Source organism: Vicugna pacos, chromosome 7, assembly GCF_048564905.1.
Source record: "Vicugna pacos chromosome 7, VicPac4, whole genome shotgun sequence".
Classification (NCBI taxonomy): domain Eukaryota; kingdom Metazoa; phylum Chordata; class Mammalia; order Artiodactyla; family Camelidae; genus Vicugna; species Vicugna pacos.
In genome coordinates, this window is record NC_132993.1 from 45,865,604 (window position 1) to 45,884,119 (window position 18,516).

General features: G+C 32.2%; 1 protein-coding gene across 4 annotated transcripts in view; it reads right to left on the reverse strand.

The window, feature by feature from the left end:
* Positions 1 to 18,516, reverse strand: part of STK31 (serine/threonine kinase 31) — a 65,596-nt gene that overhangs the window by 23,712 nt on the left and 23,368 nt on the right. For 3 of the 4 annotated variants that reach the window (XM_072964826.1, XM_031674114.2, XM_072964825.1), the window contains exons 9-17: positions 16,671 to 16,786; positions 15,008 to 15,167; positions 12,530 to 12,652; positions 8,044 to 8,220; positions 6,104 to 6,217; positions 4,867 to 4,986; positions 3,651 to 3,782; positions 2,521 to 2,622; positions 1,108 to 1,188 (exon numbers count right to left, since the gene is read on the reverse strand). In XM_072964826.1, coding sequence (XP_072820927.1) covers positions 1,108 to 1,188; positions 2,521 to 2,622; positions 3,651 to 3,782; positions 4,867 to 4,986; positions 6,104 to 6,217; positions 8,044 to 8,220; positions 12,530 to 12,652; positions 15,008 to 15,167; positions 16,671 to 16,786 — 1,125 coding nt within the window. The remainder of the gene's footprint in view (positions 1 to 1,107; positions 1,189 to 2,520; positions 2,623 to 3,650; positions 3,783 to 4,866; positions 4,987 to 6,103; positions 6,218 to 8,043; positions 8,221 to 12,529; positions 12,653 to 15,007; positions 15,168 to 16,670; positions 16,787 to 18,516) is intronic. The other variant, XM_072964828.1, reaches the window with a different exon arrangement.

Consider the following 18,516-nt stretch of genomic DNA (forward strand, 5'->3'; position numbering starts at 1 on the left):
TCAGTATATTTAAGTAATCTACATACATAATCATATATACAATATACACATATTTTATATAAGTAATCCACAATATATAATCATACACATACACACACACACACACACACACACAAACACACAAACCCTACAGGGGTTTCCTAAGTATACATAATGGTTAAACATCTCAAAATAATTAAAGGCATCCATAAGCCATGACTCAAAACCTTTTATAATCTTCCACAATGAAACAGATTAGCATATTTTCTTAATAAATTTTCAAGTCCTATATAGCACCATATATTTACTCACCCATCCTACAAGAGACAGTCTCTAAGCAAGAGTTAAATAACTGCAAGGAAAATCCCACATTATTTTAAAGTCTAATCTGGAAAGATTATACAGTAACTGCTTTAACAATTTAAGGGACTTTAGTCTTACACATTTATAAGTTCACAAGCCTATTTGAACATCCCTTTCTGTACTATATTTACACTATTATCATGGACTAATGACAACGTTAAAGAATAAATATCTCATCTAGTCCCTCATTCGTAGCAGGGAATATAAAACACAGAGCTACCAGAATCTGCTAGAAGCCAGAGTTTACCTGCTCCATACTGTCCTTCTGTCTAATACACTGATCTCCTAGGCTTTGGATCCTGTCTGCCTAGAAAACCATACCCACATCAGCAGCTCTACCTTAACCAGGTTCTCTGGAATTCTCTTCCCAGCCTACTTTAACTTAAAAAATACATTCTGTTTAAATTCCTCATGACTATCAGTGTCCTGCTTTCATTCTAACTCTTGGAATAGCAGCTAAAACTGCTTTACCATTTCAAAAAAAATAAACACCTGTAATTCAAATAAGTTCCATGCAATATAATGAGTGGGTATAAGGAAAAGGGAAAACATAGAAAAACATGAAAATTAATATAAAAATCTAAAAATAGATTGCAAGCATTAAAGACAGTCTTGAGGAAAAGTTCTAATAATACCAAGAAATCATTCATCATGGATGTTATTATAGTAAGGATATTATTAACTTAACACTGACACAGAATTTTAACATCATCACTTTTCAATACTCTCTGCAGAGTAGTAATTCACAGAGGAAAAAAAGCTTACCATGTACTTAAGTAACCCTATTTCAGGATGAAGCAGAGGAAGCTCAGGGAACCATTTCTGCACCAAACTATTCAGCTTCTCCTAAATTTAAAAAATATCTTCATTATTATAGTTCAATGTATATTCAACTGTCACGTTATTATCTCCCTTATTATTTATCTAACAAGATATATAATCTAACAAGATACACAATCTCATAGAGTATATAATCATTGATTCCACTACAAGAAATACCAAATGAAAACCAAGAGTCATCTTGGATCTAAACTACCATCTTACTAACAGAAGAAAAACTTGATTACCAATTTTTAGCTTGCTATATATATATATATATATATATATATATATATATATGCACAAAAATCTTGCCTAAGGTCAAAGTCTACACTCATTTCCAAGCTAAAATGAAAAAGTGTGATGAAAAACTAATCTGTATCATAAAATTGTCACTATTTTAAAATAATGGCTGTTTCATTTAGGAAGAAAAAAATCATAAAAGTCCTGAGAGAAAAAATAAACAAGCAGCTCTACAAAAGCTACTGTGAAGCAAATGTGGAAACTGAGAATCCTTAGAAAAGTCATTTATCATGTTTATTCAGTAAAACTTCTAGACAATTATCAAGTTCTTGGGAAACAGCTATTTTATCCAAGGTTCATAAGGTGAACAATGAAGTACACAAAGTCAGATAAGGTTGCTGAATAATGCATAACACTTAAAATGCCTAATATTTTCTTGGTATTTTTATTTTCAGAGCACTGTTTCTTATCTTACTTCTTTCCCATAACATCCCTGAAACATAAACTACAATATTCTTTCCATTTCAAAGAGAAAATATCCTCACTGACTCTCCCAAAGCCACAAAAATTAGTGGTAGAATGGAGACTTAAAGGTGTAACTTTCCCCCAAAGCAAGTAGTTTTATTTTGTTACATTCTTCAAGTAAATTATGGTGCCCATTAATGTTTTCATTGCTGTTTTATGCTAAAATGATATTCAGGTAGATTTTAATAAAGGAACAAATCATTAGGCTTTATGTTAAACAGAAAACAAGCAATATGCAAAAGTGTGTTTGTACTATAATCTCAATTCTTACAAAAACAAGCAGAAAGAAGACCAATAGAAAGTTAAGTCAAAAGTTAAATGTGATTATCCTACTGTCACCACTGAGTCGGAAAAGTTATAGGTGATGTTTCTTCTTCTTTGTAATTTTCTGTAATTTTCATATTTGGTACAATGGTTATGAATTTTTTGTCATCAGAAACTACTTTCTAAATTCACATAAACATTACTATGCCAACATAATGCCAATATAATCTCTAGCCTTGTGATTATAGTCCACTTCATAAAATGGATATCTGAATTCAATTTCTAGAGTAAAAACTAATTGAAAATTTCAAAGAATCAAACACTTACATATTCCTCCTGCTCATGATAAATTTCCTGAAAGACACTACTGCGCAATTGAGTTACTTCTTGTTTTATTTTCTCAATCTCAGCTTCATCATGGTCATCAGACTTCAATCAGAAAGAAAAAAGTGATCTTACTAGCTTATTAAAGCAGATTGAAAACAAGTCTTCTTATTAAGAATTAATGGAAGTTCTACAGCAAATCAGTCTGTCTGATTTCTATGTATCCTCTATACCTAGCATATAACAGAACCTCATAGCACTGGTCAAATTAACATTTATTAGTATATTCTAACACTGACTTTGCCAAAACCTACAAAAAGAAATTATAAAATAAAGTCATAAAATAAATTACATAGATTTTTCTTGTCTCTTAATTTGCTGTAGATTTTCTCTAAGATGATCGACTGCCACCATAAAGTAAATGTCAAGAATAGGAACCAGAATGCAATTAAATTCCCTGGAATTGTTTTCTACATAAGATTTTATTTTTTAAAAATTAGTAAATGTGTGGCATGTCTACTAGAGGAAAGACAATGGACGACCCACAAAGGCTCTATAAAACTCTAATGATAATAAATAAGCCATCTTAAAAGGTACATGTTTTCAAAGTTAAACTATTAAATTAGCTCCACTCCATGCTTAAATGCTCCAAAGATGAAGAAAGCTAATTCAAGTTAGATTAAGATATAATGTAAATCCCTTTTATATATTAATCAAATCCTTAAGGGAACACAAAAAATTACCAGTTTATTCACAAAGTTTCAAGCCTAAAGAAGAAGGTTAGTCCAGTTTAAAGTGTCCTAATTCTTCCAGTTCTATTATAACATGAAAACAACTTAAAATATTTGCAAGAAATAGTACGTCCAGCTCTTAAAAAGAGGGTTAACAAAAGACATCACGATCTTTAAAGTACTTTATGACCAAATTCTACTTTGGTAGAGTACTCCATCAACTTGCAGCATGAGGTAGGCTTGTATATAATAAACATGTATTATAAAATTTACAAACATAGAGGAAAATAAGATAAAATATATAAAACAAAATGTGAATAATTTTTTTATACATTACTTTCATGAAGCAGAGCCCAAGTAAAATGAGCTACATATGAAGTTCAGTAAGAACCGTTTCCTTACTTCTTCCAAATTATTCTTTTCAACCAATTTCCATCTCAGTCGAGCCTTTAAGCTTTTCAGTGTTTTTTTAATGGACAGCAAATGATCCACATTGAGGCTCTTATTTAAATATTCAGTAATCTGCTTCTTAAACTAAGAGAGAAAGAATTGTTATATTTTCAACATGAAGACAACAATATTTATTGAACAGTCACTTTTTGACCACTTACTATTTATCTATATTCAACTAGCATTTTACTGAGTTCAGACTGAAATAAGAAATTGTACAATTTTCAAGAAGCCAATTCTACCCACTAACTTCTTAATTATCCACATATCTATTTAGAAGAATATTCATTCCAGCAGTCAAAGGAGCAAAGGTAAGAAATATTTTAAGCTGAGACACACAGTGAGATGCGCTTTGCTACAGAGAATGCAAACTGGAATTTCTAGTAAGGATGTAAATTGAAATTACTTTTCCCAAAAGTGGTCTGACAATATGTATCAAGTTTTAAGAACATTCCTTTTGACTTAGTAATTCACAATTTTTAGACATCTCTTTGAGGAAATACACACACAAAATACACACAAAATTATGTACAAAGATTACATACAGTGTTATTTATAATTTAAAAATACAGAAGTAACCTTAACATCTAATACAGATGAAAGGTTAAGTAACACTGTATATCTATGCAGAAATGATGTTTCAGTCACTCAAAATGAACCATTAATCTTATGGGAAAATGTTCATAATACATCATTAGATGAAGAAAATATTTTCAAAACAGCTTACAAAATGATGCAATGCACCTAACATTCATACATACATGTAAGTCACCATCCAAAAAGGAAATACTCTGAAACTAGCAGGAAGTATCTCTTAGGCTAAGGGGATTATAATTAATGTCTATTTCTTCTTCTTATCTTACTGTATAAAGCAAATTTTCTGCTATAAACTTGTCTTGACAGAAAGAAAATGATAAAAGTTATGTTTCAAAGAACATGATAAAATCAAAAATTTAAAACAAAAAAATCTCAATATACTTACATTAATGAAATTATCATTTCCATGATAGGGTGAATTTAATTATATACCAGCTAACAATGGCTATAGTGTCTTTTTAGCAATAATAAATAATTTACACACTGGATATTAAACTACTTGGTAGAAATTAAAGTATTAAAAATTCAAAGCATCAATATATAAGACCAATAATATAAAGCATAATCCAACCTCAACACTGTCCTTGTACTTGGACTGTACTGAGGCAATAAGCCTTTCTTCTGAACGGATCTTTTGTAGAACTTGACTATATGTATTTGAAATAATCTCCTTGTCTGCAGCACCTTGTTCCTAAGCGAAATTACACACATAGAATTATATAAAAAGGAGTATTCAAAATAGTTCAAACCTTCAGTAACAACGAATAAACTTCAAAATGATACCTTCAACAAATTTCTGTATCTATATCAGAATATTTCTTAATGTTGTTTTTGTTTTTGTTTTTGTTTTAATGGAGGTACTGGGGATTGAACCCAGGACCTCGTGCATGCTGAGCACATGCTCTACCACTGAGCTACTGCCTTCCCCAGAATATTTCTTAAACATAAATCTTTTTCTAGAGAAAAGAGAGATTGATGTCAAAAATATTCATATGGGAAATTTTATTCCCATAACATTATTATTGTTAAAGCTATCTGGAGTATAGTGTTAAAGGAAATCAGGGATACGACAACACTAAATATAAGAACTAAACAATATATGAAACTTCAACACTTCAAATTAGTTTTAGAAATCATCTATTAACAACCACTTCTATAATCAAGCCTGAAAAAAATCAGCTAAATAAGGACTATCTGACACTGGGAAATACAGCAATGAGTCTGTATTTTTTTAACGCCAATCTAAATAAAATCACAAAAGGTAAAAACAAGCAAAACAGAGAACCACTGATATTTTGATAAGCAGCCTGAAAAACTGGGAGAGTCCCAGTAAGCAATACTAACATTAGAAAGTACTCTTGAGGAGCTATACTAATTTTTAACTTCACACAGCAATAGACAATATATACAGCAGGGGAAGGGAGCTATTAGTCAATCTTGTGTATCCACTTCCAAGAGTTCTCTCAGCTATTATTTCAAGTGTTCTCAAACTCTAAAGAATCTTATCTTATAGTCACTGGGTATGATGGACTCAAGAATCAAATGCTACAGAAAGCTGATAGAGGAGTTTTTTTCCTGGAATTAAGCATTAGATTTTATTATTTTTTAATGTGAAATATCTTATTAAAATAGAAATATCACCCTGTGGAAGAATAAGACTTCTCATTGTGTTTGGATTATAACTTGACACTGTTACATTTCAAACAGACCTTTAAGAGGAAAGCTAAGACCAGTCTTAACACACTCAAACTAGCAGGTAAAATCATTTTGCTTCAAAGGAAGCAATAATAAAGAATATCAATACTCACAATCAGAGATATCTCCAGCTCTTTGCAGACACTTGACTCAGTCTTCTCTAGGATTTCATCAATATTATCAATTGTGTCTTCAGTCAGTGATTCTTCCACAGATAGATCAAAGGCCTCATTTGCAAAAACAGAAATATGAAGTATCTCATTTAATTACTTCAATTAATGTTGTGTCCTTATACTTGGAGTAGGGCATTAGCCTATGAATTGGGCAATGTGGGGGAAATAAACACAAGAAAGATAAAATACTGCCCTCATAAAACTCAGGCACCAGAAATGAAAAGATATACACACATCACACACCTAAAGAAAAAGCAGATTTCTATTAAGGTAATTAACGGCTAAGAGAGATGAGAGGGCAATACAGTGGAAAAGCATGAGAAAAATCAGGAATAAGACCAAGATGTTCTGGGGGCATTGTAAAAGAGGCCATGTGACCAAAACCAGTAAACAACCTTGACTACTCAGGTGGCAACTTTAAATTTGGCAGGTAGTGGGCAGACAATGTCAGCCTTTGCGTAAGGAAGGGGGTATGGTTACACCTGGTACTTACTGATGACCCACAAGCATTTAGGAATCTGAAGATTAAAAGTTAAAGATGAAGCCCCAATAGTTTCCTTCTCATTAGGAAAATTAAGGTACTATCTATCAGGAAATAGACTTTATAATAAGGTGTTAAACAGAATAAAATCAGAGGCCCAAACTGTAATACAGAACATAAAGGTCACAAGCAGTCACTTTGATTTCAGAGATTCAGATTTGTGATTATGAAGATCTAGGTATGAGAAACAGTTATGGAAATGAAAGAAAAGGGTAACAGCTAACCAACCTAAACAGAAAGACAATTATGATCAAAGCAAAAAAAGACAAAGAAATAACTTAGTTATATTAATGTATACATAAGGAAATACTAAAAATGAAGAGCTCTAGAAGTAGATGAAGATTAAAGGTATTTTTTCCAAAACAAAGCTAGAAATGTTTATTTGGAAATCTCTCACATAGAAAGATAAATACCACCATGGGTGCCCCTGCAAGAGCTCAGGAAGTTGTAAAGCAAACAGAATAGAGAATCAATAAGAGAAACAAGGCAAAATTTAATTAGGGTTTTGAGTACACTATACAAAACCAACCACATGCCCCCAAGCCTTTTGGGAAATTACATGGTGTTTTCACAATAATAAATAAGAACTAAAAAAAATTATATACAAAACATCTTTTCTAATATCTAATATCAATTGAGACTAATAATCCCCAATTATTTTAGGTATCTTTAAGATACTGAAGATAACTAAAACTTAAAAGACCTAAATAAACACTACCACACATCATTTTAAGCATGAAGTTAGTTAACATTAGTTAGCCAACTAACGTTAAAAAAAAAAGTCTTTATAAAATAAAGAAGTTTCTTCTGTATAGCACAGGGAACTATATTCAATATCTTGTAGTAACCTATAATGAAAAAGTATATGAAAATGAATATATGTATATATGTGTATGACTAAAACATTATGCTGTACATCAGAAATTGACAAATTGTAAATTATACTTCAATTTAAAAAGTATGTCTTGCTAAAAAAGAAACCAAAAAGAAAAAAAGAGGAAAGCTGTCTACCCTCTAAGGCATATACCCTTATCTCTACACTACAGCTATAAAACATACACTACACTAGTATAAACTCCACTGATACTATCTTACATCTATAGCTTAATTTAAGTTGTTTTCAATCCTATTGCTGTACACCCTAAACAGAGAACATAACTATGTAAATCTCTCACTTTTCCATCCCAGCATTCTCATTCATGTTTTCTCTCTCTCTCTCTCACTCTCTCTCTTTCTCTCTGTCTCTCTCTCAGAAAAGAGGTAAATTACATGTGGGAAGTTGAAAAATATATGTTCCCTGCTTTATGCTATGACACCACCAGGCAACAGCTCTTGTTACCTTTAAGGTACTCTGGAACCACGCTGTAAGATGTTGTAGAGAAACCTCTGTTTCACTTCTAACATTGGTGAATTCCTCTCTTTTATTACACTTCCAGTCATAAAATTTCTGAAGTATTTCTTCAGAGTCTGTCCCTTTGGCCTGTCCATATACTGCTTCTAAAGAGGCTGACAAATCCTGCCGAGAGATATTTCTGTTTATTAAAGTTTATTAACTTTAGATTAGGATTCAAGCACCATATTCGAATCTAAGAGACAAAGAAGTAGTATGTTGAATCCTTATCTTTGAGCATTTTATAAATAAAACTTAGAATAATTAGGCATAAAAGCATAAAACTACCTAGAAGGTGATTTATTTGGACTATAATAGTACAAGTTCGTTAAGTGAATAAAGATTACAAATTCTTTATACTTAGATTTTTAATTAAGTAGAAATTACCCTCATTTCTCTGACTTTAAGAATCGCTACTGTTTTGCCCTAACATGGAAGTTTCTAAGAGTTATTGCTAAATAAAAATAAACACATCAAAATACAGAAATAATTCCAATTAAGGAAAGACACTGAGCATATACATGCACTTAAAAGTATTTCTGAAAAGGACTGAAAGAGACAAGAGAGATTGATGGCTCTATCAATCAGACTCTAGAAATGTCACAGAGATAAGAGGAAAACTTAATAGATTCCAGAAATTGTTATCACAAAACTCTGAGAAACCCTTGGAAACAAAGAGGATGACTGGTGCTTAGCACTGAATGAATACAATCACTGCAAGTGGGAGAAGACCTGTACCACAGCAGAGAATAACCTGAGGGAAAAGACAGCTTTCTTCATATGCCCTTCCCTCTCCCTCACACTGGGCAGGAAAGCAGCAGCACAAGCAAGAGGCAGTGGGTTTACACAACAACAGCTAATGAACCTAGATGAGGCAAAACTTGATAACCAGTAAAGAAAAGAGCTGACCAAGCATTCTCTTTTCTTCCCTTTTCCCTGAATACCCGGTAGCATTTACACCTAAGGGTGGCAGCCCCTGGAAAAGAACAAAAGCTGGGGCAGAGGGACCGGGAGGTCCTCAGAAAAGGAAGATCATCTAGAAGAGAAGCCAACAGGAAGTAGTTGAGCCCAGACTGCAACCCTAGAAGTTCTGAGAAACAACCTCATCCTATTCCCTAAACCCACCTAAAGTCTCTGAAGTTATGGTCCAAGCCTTCACCCCTGCCTAGGTCCCTCTACCACCTTATCACATACATACACAATAGTACACTAAGAAAGTTTATTGTTCTTCAAGAGAATATGAGATCTTGACGGGAAGTACACAGGAGGATGAAACGAGTGAAAAATACAAGCACTCTGAAAGAAATATGACAAACAAAGCCATCTTATAAAAAAGAAGCAAAAGCAGTAGCCCAGATAACAGCAAGAACTCAAAATAAGCATAATAAATATTCTCAAAAAAATAAAGAATATGAACATTAAGAAAAACCAAGTAGTTATAAATAATAACCAACTAAAATTTTTAGGTAAGAAAGAAATAATTTTTGAAACAAAGAACACAGTGGATTGGTTAAGGGACAGAAGAAATACAGCTAGAAAACCAGTTAGTGACTAGGTCGTTAAGTCAAGGATCCCTCAAAAAAGACACAGAAAGGGATAAAAGGATAGAAAAAAGATGGATGAACAATTAAAATACACAGACAATGTAAGTTTAAATATCCATCTAGAAAAGTTCCAGAATGAGAGAAAAAGTAAATGAGGTAAGAAGGGGGAGGGGGAACAGTATCTTAAGAAATAATTATCAAATATTTCCTAGACTTAAAGATATACAACCTCAAACTGAATTGACTCAGATTAAATCTAAACAAATGTTTTAGTACAATTTAGGAACAAAGTCAAGAGAAAATGTGAAAGCTTCCAGGGTGGAAAAAGATCAAAGAAAAAAGAACCAAAATCAGACTCATATCAACAACTACAGAAATAAGAAAACAATGGATTATTACCATCAAATGTCTTAAGGGAAAATGACCTTTGGACATAATATTTTATAGCCAACTAAACAACTGTGCAAAGAGCTTAAATGTTTAAACTATTTAAATAAGATAACCTGTGAGACATTTAATATCTCAAAAGTCAACCACACAAAGCCCTCTTTGAAAGCACTCTCAGAAAAAGTACTCCAGCACACAGAATAAACGAAAAGATACCCAACAACTTATGAAATAAGACTGAGAAAATAACTCTAAAGTGTGTTACTTCACTGAGTTATCATATACAATATCTGTAACAATCTGTGACCAAAATCCTAGACAACAAGTGTGGCTATTTGGTTAGGTGGTTTGGGGAGGGACATACAGACAGATGACATATAAAAGGCAAGTGAGGTGAGTGAGACTGTTCTAAGATACTAGGGGTAGAAGGTAGAAAAGGAGGGGGAAAAAAGAAACCATGATAAACACAAAATAATCACAGAAATAAATTCTAATAAAGCAGTAATTATAAATATATAAATCAACTAAGTTACCCATCAAAAAGCAGATTAATTCTTTTTAAAAATGATCCATTAGTGTGTTGTCTAAGAGAGACATTTAAAATAAAAGGAGAAAAAAAAAACACACAAATCAAATATTAACCAAAAAGACAGGTGGGATAAGAATTTTAAAAAGAAACAAAAGTAAAATTTTATCCCAAATCATTTTAAGGGAAAAATAGTATTACATAATGATTTTTTTTAAAAACACAGTTTAAAATTCGTTAACAATCATGAACTCATTAACACTTAGCAATACAGTATTGAAATATTTTGAACAAATTAAAGAACTACAATATATAACAACGTATTAACTAGAATATATAATAAAAATATCTCAAAACTGACAGACTGATCAGATAAAAAACTAAGCAAAAATATAGAACATTAAAACTTAAAATAATAGCTATATGTCAGAAACAGCATACCAAGAAAACCTAGAATATACTTTCTTTTTGAACTTATAAGGAACAGTCATGAAAAATTTACCATGTATTGTAGGCTCAATAAAGTCAAAAAAAGTCTCAATAAAGGCTGAGAAAACCAAAAATCATGAAGCTTCACTCCTATGACCTCCATTATCGAAGTATAAGTTACATTTCTTAAGTACTTAAAGAGTATAAATAAAAATCAAACTATTTTTCAGCAAAATAAAGAGAAGTTTAAAGAATAATCTGGTGATCAAGGGGACAGCAGAAAGGGAGACACTTGGCAAAAAGTCTTTTAAGACTAAACTTCAAAAAGAAAGCTTTAAAAATGATCTTAGTTGCAGACCCTTTAGCTCTGTTTTCTAACAGTTAAGGAGAAGAAATAAACCTTTACAGGGTAAAGTAAAAGTTGCATTGCAGAGAGGTGAATTCTTACATCTCTGCCCTCTTATACGCAAAGCTTACTTCACCATTCTGTAATAAATAGCATACTATTTATGCAATTCCATTTAAGAAAATGTTTCAAATCAGGGTTCCAATGGTTCCTGAACCATACACAGTATCATGAAAACTACATCTTCATCCAGGTAGACTGAAAAAGACAGTACCCAGATGTCCCTAAATATTCTTTTCACCAACTCTCTAGCAAGCTTATTCTCTAAAGTCCAAAATAATTACTAAAGATACTGACCAAAGCACTAAAAATTCAAAGATATATTTAAAAAGTAAGAGTAGAAGAGGGTTATTGTGTTCAAATGTTCAACCACACAGAAAGCTCATATCAACTGACAAAAACTAAAAGAGAATTCAGCAGCATTGCCGAAGAGGTGTCAATATTTAAAAATCAACAGTATCCCTCTATATCACCAAAAATAACTAGGAAATGGAAAGTAAGGTAACATCCGCAAGAGTAACCAAAAGTATAAATATCTTAGAGTTAAATGAAGGAAAATGCATGAGGCCTTAAAGAGAAACATTTTAAACATCATTAAAGGACTTAAGATCTAAGTAGAAATATTAACGTATTTAGGTGGAATGACAACACTGCCTCACTCATTCACTCCAAATTAGTCATTTCTTAGATGAAGACAAGGTTCAACAACATCATATAGCTACTGTACTCTGTTCCCAGACCATGGATCTTAAAAGCCCTGTAACTCAAGAATCAGGGTCCCTCCTCCCAACTCTGACATAAGGCTTTACTAGATTTTCTGCTAGAAAGCAATGGGCAACAGGGACTCACCTGCCTGCTACTGTTACTGTCTCCGTGAGTTTTCCCAGTGAATGCTGCTCTAGAAAGCCTGATGTGCCTGACCATTTTACCTTGTTTGTAAGATAGATACACATATATACATAAATATATCAAATATATTTATATAAAAATTTAACTCCATAAAAAAGAAACTAAGATTCATCAAAGAAAATAAAAACTTTTGCAGCCATCAGTACTATCTGAAGTCTAAAGATAAATGCTAATTTCACCTCTCAAATGATAAATATCTTTTAATGTATATTTAATATTTTTAAAAATTCTAACCTGCAATGTTTTCAAGCGTTTAGTAAGAGGTAACTCATCTACTTCCAGAATAAAAGCTTCTACTGCCACATACAGCTTCTGTTGCACTTCATTTCTTTTGGCAATCAAAACAGTCCCTTCGTTCTGGAGGAAGGAAAAAAGAATAATCAACTTTAATTTATAATTTAACACACTGACCTCTATGAAAAAGACTAACCTCTTAAAATTAGTAAAATTTAACATTACATTCTCCAAATACAGTAACATTTAGGACAAACACATCTCTCCTTAGATCACCAAACTGACAAAGAACTTTCTTTCCCTTAATTTGAATTAAGATTTAAATTCATTAATCCTGCTCCACTAATCTTTATTTTTTCCAATTATATCTGCAGCAACAAAATTTTTGCTTCTCTTAAGGAAATTATACAGGTGCCTATTATTAATTACACACTGCCTCCTTCCTAGTTCCATCCCATCCTCAATTCCTTCAGCTACTTATCCTTCAAGATTCAGTTAATCTCCACCAGGATAAAATCTCCAATTCACCCGAGAAGCTATGTTTGGAAATAGATATGAGAGATATTCAAGAATTCTATGCATTATCTCTACTACAGTACTTACCAAACTATATTAGAATTATCCATGTATCCATCCCATACCCAAGGAAGACATAGAGACAGGACCATGTCTTAAACAAATTTGTGCATCCACTACCTATAACAGCATCTGACACATACACTTAACAGCTTGAATTTTAGAATATTCTTTTTTGGGTAAGCTTGACTAGACCACTTCATAACTAGTTATAAAGACAAAAGAAAAGAATCTCTTTCACCAAAAGTACACATGGCAATCAAGTTAAGTAACTATGCAAAATATTCATAAATGAAAATAACACTAAGATCCAAATTAAGTACAATAAGGAAAATAAAATGACAGATTTACTTGAGTGACAATTATGACTCTGTATTTATCCAATAATCCACTCTTCTATCTGTCAAATAAACTTTAGGGCAGTGAAGCCTAAATTAAGTCCTAAAAGATCAGCAGTAGCAAATATAAGTATGTGCTTTTTAAAAAAAACACATTTGTTCTACTGGAATATCAAGTCCTAGAGACACATTAAGCCCCCTCCCTCTGTCCTGAATCACTTTCCTATGCTCAAAAGACAAAAAAAAAAAAAAAAGTTAAAAAGCAGTTCTTTTTCATCTTTTAATCCTATGACATGAAAATACATGATGAAGTCATGACGAAGTTGGCAGTACAGTTTAAATGGAAATAGAATGCACTTTGTAATCAGACATACCTGGGTTCAAATTCCAATTAACATTTAGGACTATATAATCAATCTTGAGCAATTTCCTTAAACCCTGGGGGCCTCAGTTTCCTGAGGAGCAAAAATGCCCATTTTAAAAGTTAGTAAAAAAAAAATGTATAAACTACCTGTAATGCTGCCTGTGTTTCACCGAGATCCAAAAACTATTACTTCTGTCAATTTTTTCCTTCCATAAACAGAAGCCACCACTTAAGGTCTAATATGTAAAGTAACTCAAACCTAATACCTTCTCCAAAATAAACGTTCCTGGCATTTCCGAAGGCTAGCTAACCTGTTTATTTTTCTCATTCAGAACCAGTTAGGCTGCCAGCTTGCCAACGTAGGTATGAAGAGGGTATAAGACTTCAAGATACAATCCCCAGAGACAGAAATCACCAATACTTAAGATGGGACAACTCCAAACACAAGTATAGTGCTCCAAGGTACTAAGAAAAGCTATGACTGATGCGCCAAATATCTTTATATGAAAAATAAGGCGCTCTACTGAGTTCATACAAAAAATAAAGAAAATTCCAAGAAGAGATAAATACACTTGTACCTACATTAATAAGGAATTCACATGAAATATTCCATTCTTTATGCCCCTCGCCAACCTACAAATCATCTCCTCTCAAAAATGGATGACTTAGATAGCATTCAATAGTAAGGCAGAGTCCTATACTGCAGCACAAAACACCCTACTAAGACCAGAAGACAAGATCCACATTAGCAGGTGTGGGAGCCACACTGGTTTACAAGACTTATGCCCCTCGAAAGCCACTATCTCTTATAAAGCATAGCTTCCAGGGCCCCTCAAGGGGTATGCTCAGCCCAGTCCAGATACAAATTACCAAATTAGGGGTTTTATTTACCTAAACAATGTTGCCAGTAACATGATTGAAATGTCATTTTATCAAATTACCAAGGAAACAGAGAGAGGTCAAATTCTCATGCAAAAGGGGAAAAAGAATTTATTAACCCTTTATGCAAAATCACTACTTACCTACCCATCTTTCTTACAAGGCAATAAAAGAAATCAAATTATTAATATGAAGACACTGTAAAAGTTGAAGATTTCATATAAAGTACTGTTACAATATCTGCAGTCCTACTTTCTTGAAAGTAGTATCTCCTTATGTTTAACAGATAAAAATTATAAGAAGGAAAAATTCTTGACCCACCATATTCTGACAAGTTTGAATCTTCTCCTGAGCCAGACTGTATTCTGCCCAAATTAGCTCTAATTCATTCAAAGAAGCTGGGGTAGTAAAGCAGTCTTCTTCCAACACTTGTATAGCATTCGAAAGGTCATTTCCAAAACGAACGCTGATATTGACACGTCTATTTTTTTTTAAATAGCAAAAAGGAAAAGATCAAGAAATTTTAAGATGGTATGAGAAAAAAATTACATTTAGATAGTAATGGTCTAAACTTACTATTTACAACACTGACTATGAAGAAGTACTTTTTAAAATTATATAAACTCATAAATAACTCTGATACAAACTTTTAATTAAAAATATATTTGAGAAAAAAATTAAATTTTTTTCCAAAAGCCTTTATATAAAAAGACAATTCAAAAGTCTGCAGAGTGGGGAAGGATATAGCTTAGAGTTAGAGTGCATGCATGCATGAGATCCTGGCTTCAAACCCCAGTATCTCCATTTAACAAAAAGGTAGGGGAAAAAAAGCCTGCAGAATTTTAAAATGGTATCAAATTAGATTTGTAAATACTTCTTTAAAATTTTGATACTTAAGCCAATCTTGCTTACCAAGTCCTTGTACCCTAATAAAAGCAAACTAACATCTGCAGAGTTTAAAAAAAAAAAACCAAAAAACAAAGCAATCAGAAAGGCCAACTAGCAAAACCAACAAGGCCCATTATATTCTTTTTTCGAGCTTCCAACTAGACTGTCACCATTCTAGTAGTGCATTATTTCCTCAAATATCAATTAAAATAAATTCAACTGTTTTGATCCAAAGTCTTTCTCACAGCTTTGCCAGTGTAGTCACTCGGATTTTTGGTAGGGCATTAAAAGCTGATTAAGTTCTAGAGAGACCAAGTTACTCAAACTATTTAGAGATTTATAAACCAGATGCCAACTGACAGATTTATACTGGAGAACATAAATTTCCACTGGACAAAAAAACAACATGCAGTATTAATTCAGGACATCTTCTTAGTGTTTCAAAGTCTGTGAGAAAATGAATTACTGGCTTAAGTTGTATATACAGCACAAAAAAAAGAACCAGGTTGTTTTGAGAACTATTTTTTCCACATTCCAGAAAAGGGTGAAAAATTATCCCTAACCAACAATAAAGCAATCCTCTATAAAGTAAAATACCTACATCATTCATATACAGAGTCTGAGATATGCTGAATAAACTCTGCACAAGGCTTGCTAACCAATTTCTTCTCTTCTGACTACACGACAATCACTTTTCTTCTAACCCTATGAAAATGACTTTTTCTTTAGACAGAGTATAATAATCTAGATTACTGAAATTTTTATAGTTTTAGTACAAGCCTGAAAATAACCCCAAGCAAAGCAACAGGACACAGTAGTTTCCCATTAAACTACCACTTAGAAGTTGTGTTGATTTTTTAACTTCATTCTCATAGATGACTTTAGGACACTATCATTCCACATAGTGACAACAGAACACCGACAAAAACACTATAAATAAATTTGTCTCAGGAGTAACTATTTTTGGTTTCCCTCTTTAAAGTAATAAAAATACAAATATTGAATTTCAAAGCAAAAATAGTAGGCATATAAACAAAGCATCAACTGATTAGCATATGTTTTAAACAATCCTTCTTAAAAATATGTTGTTACCTACCTAATTTCTTTCAATAGTTCAACCTTAGCTGCCAGATTTTTCATTCTGGTACCTACATGAGTCTTCAGAGTGCTCTCTAAATGTTTAGTCAAATCCATCATAGTCGCTTTCTCTTGCTGAAACAAAGAACAAATACATCTTAGACCCAAATAGGAAACTAAATTTCTACTGTTATTTAAATGATTTTTAGGCATAATTAAAATTTTAGAGGTAAAAAAATAATAGGCCACAGGATGACAAACACTGATTTCCCTATTAGCTGGGGTCTGAAAAAGATCATCTATTCCAGTCTTCTGCCTTCACACAGATTAGACACTCTTACAGTTCATCCTAATAAGAAGCCAAATAAAAATAAAATTACATATATTATATATCTTAATTCTTAGATTTTAAAAAGACAAATAGAAGTTTCCCTCAGAAACCAAATAATTATCAATGAGAATTTGTTTTCTGATAAAGTCTGATATCATTCTGCATTATGAAAGAATCTAAAACATCATTTCCTTGACCCAACCTACATTAAACTCTCTGATTCTGAGTGGTACCTCAAGATATATCTAGTATAATTATCCAAAATAATATATAGAGCAGTAAGATAGATAAAGACGTATTAATTTTATTCCAATTGTACTACAGATCGGGTATTACATAGTTAAACACAGAACATTTACTCAATATTTAAACAACATGCTCTCCAGTGTTCACATTCTCTCCAATCCTTCAGTTAAATAAAAAGACAGAGCTAATGTATTCTTACTAATAGTAAGTGTATTAGCTATCAGTAAGTTACACTTGGGAATGCTCATGGCCTTCTGCTCCCATTTGCTGAGTAGGACGACCATGAAGCAGCAGTTATGTTTGTTCTTAAATCTATTTATATCCACTGTAATTGCTATGATAATTACTCCAAAAGTTATATAAATCTAAGAAACAGAAGTAGGAAAACAAATCATTGAATCTTTGAAAATGTGTTTAATGCTCTGCAAAGTCTCCATAAAAGCAAATTTTTAATACTAATTGCTCATGGATTACATGTGGATGAGAACTATAAAATACTAAGGAAAAGAATCACTCAAATCTAAAAGAACTGTCAGCTTAGATTGTTTCTCAAATATCTTGAACTTTTTAATCCATTTGTTAAAAAAAAAGCTGGAAATCAGATGACAAAAATTAGCACAGTTTTTAAGACAAGAACAAATAAGACAAATAGAAAAGATGGCAAACTTGAATCCAACCACATCAATAATTATTTTAACTGAAGATTAGCTAAACACTCCAATTAAAAGATACTGAAAGATTATCAATCTGGATGAAAAAGCTTCAACTCAACTATATGCTGCTTATAAGAAACACTTATTAGATACATAAAGACAGATAAAAACTGAAGGATGAAAAATATATACCAGGCAAACATTGCTATATTAATATCAGGCAATGTGGACTTCAGTACAGGCAGCATTCCCAGCAACAAATAGGGATATTTCATAAAGACAAATGAGTCAATTCATCAAGAAGACACAATTCTAAATGTGTATGCACCTAATAACAAAGCTTCAAAATCACAAAGTAAAACCTGACAGAATAAAAGGAAGAAACAGACAAAAGCACAATAACATTTGGAGATTTTAACACTCTTCCCTCCATAACTGACAGAACAAGTAAACAGAAAATCAGTCACAATACTAAAGTCTTGAACACTATCAACTAGTTTGACCTAACACTTATAAAACATTCCACTCAACAACTGTAGTATACACATAATTTTTAAAAGTACACAGAACATTTCCAAAGATTAAACAAAATGCTGGGTAATAAAACAAATATAAGTAAATGTAAAAGGACTGAA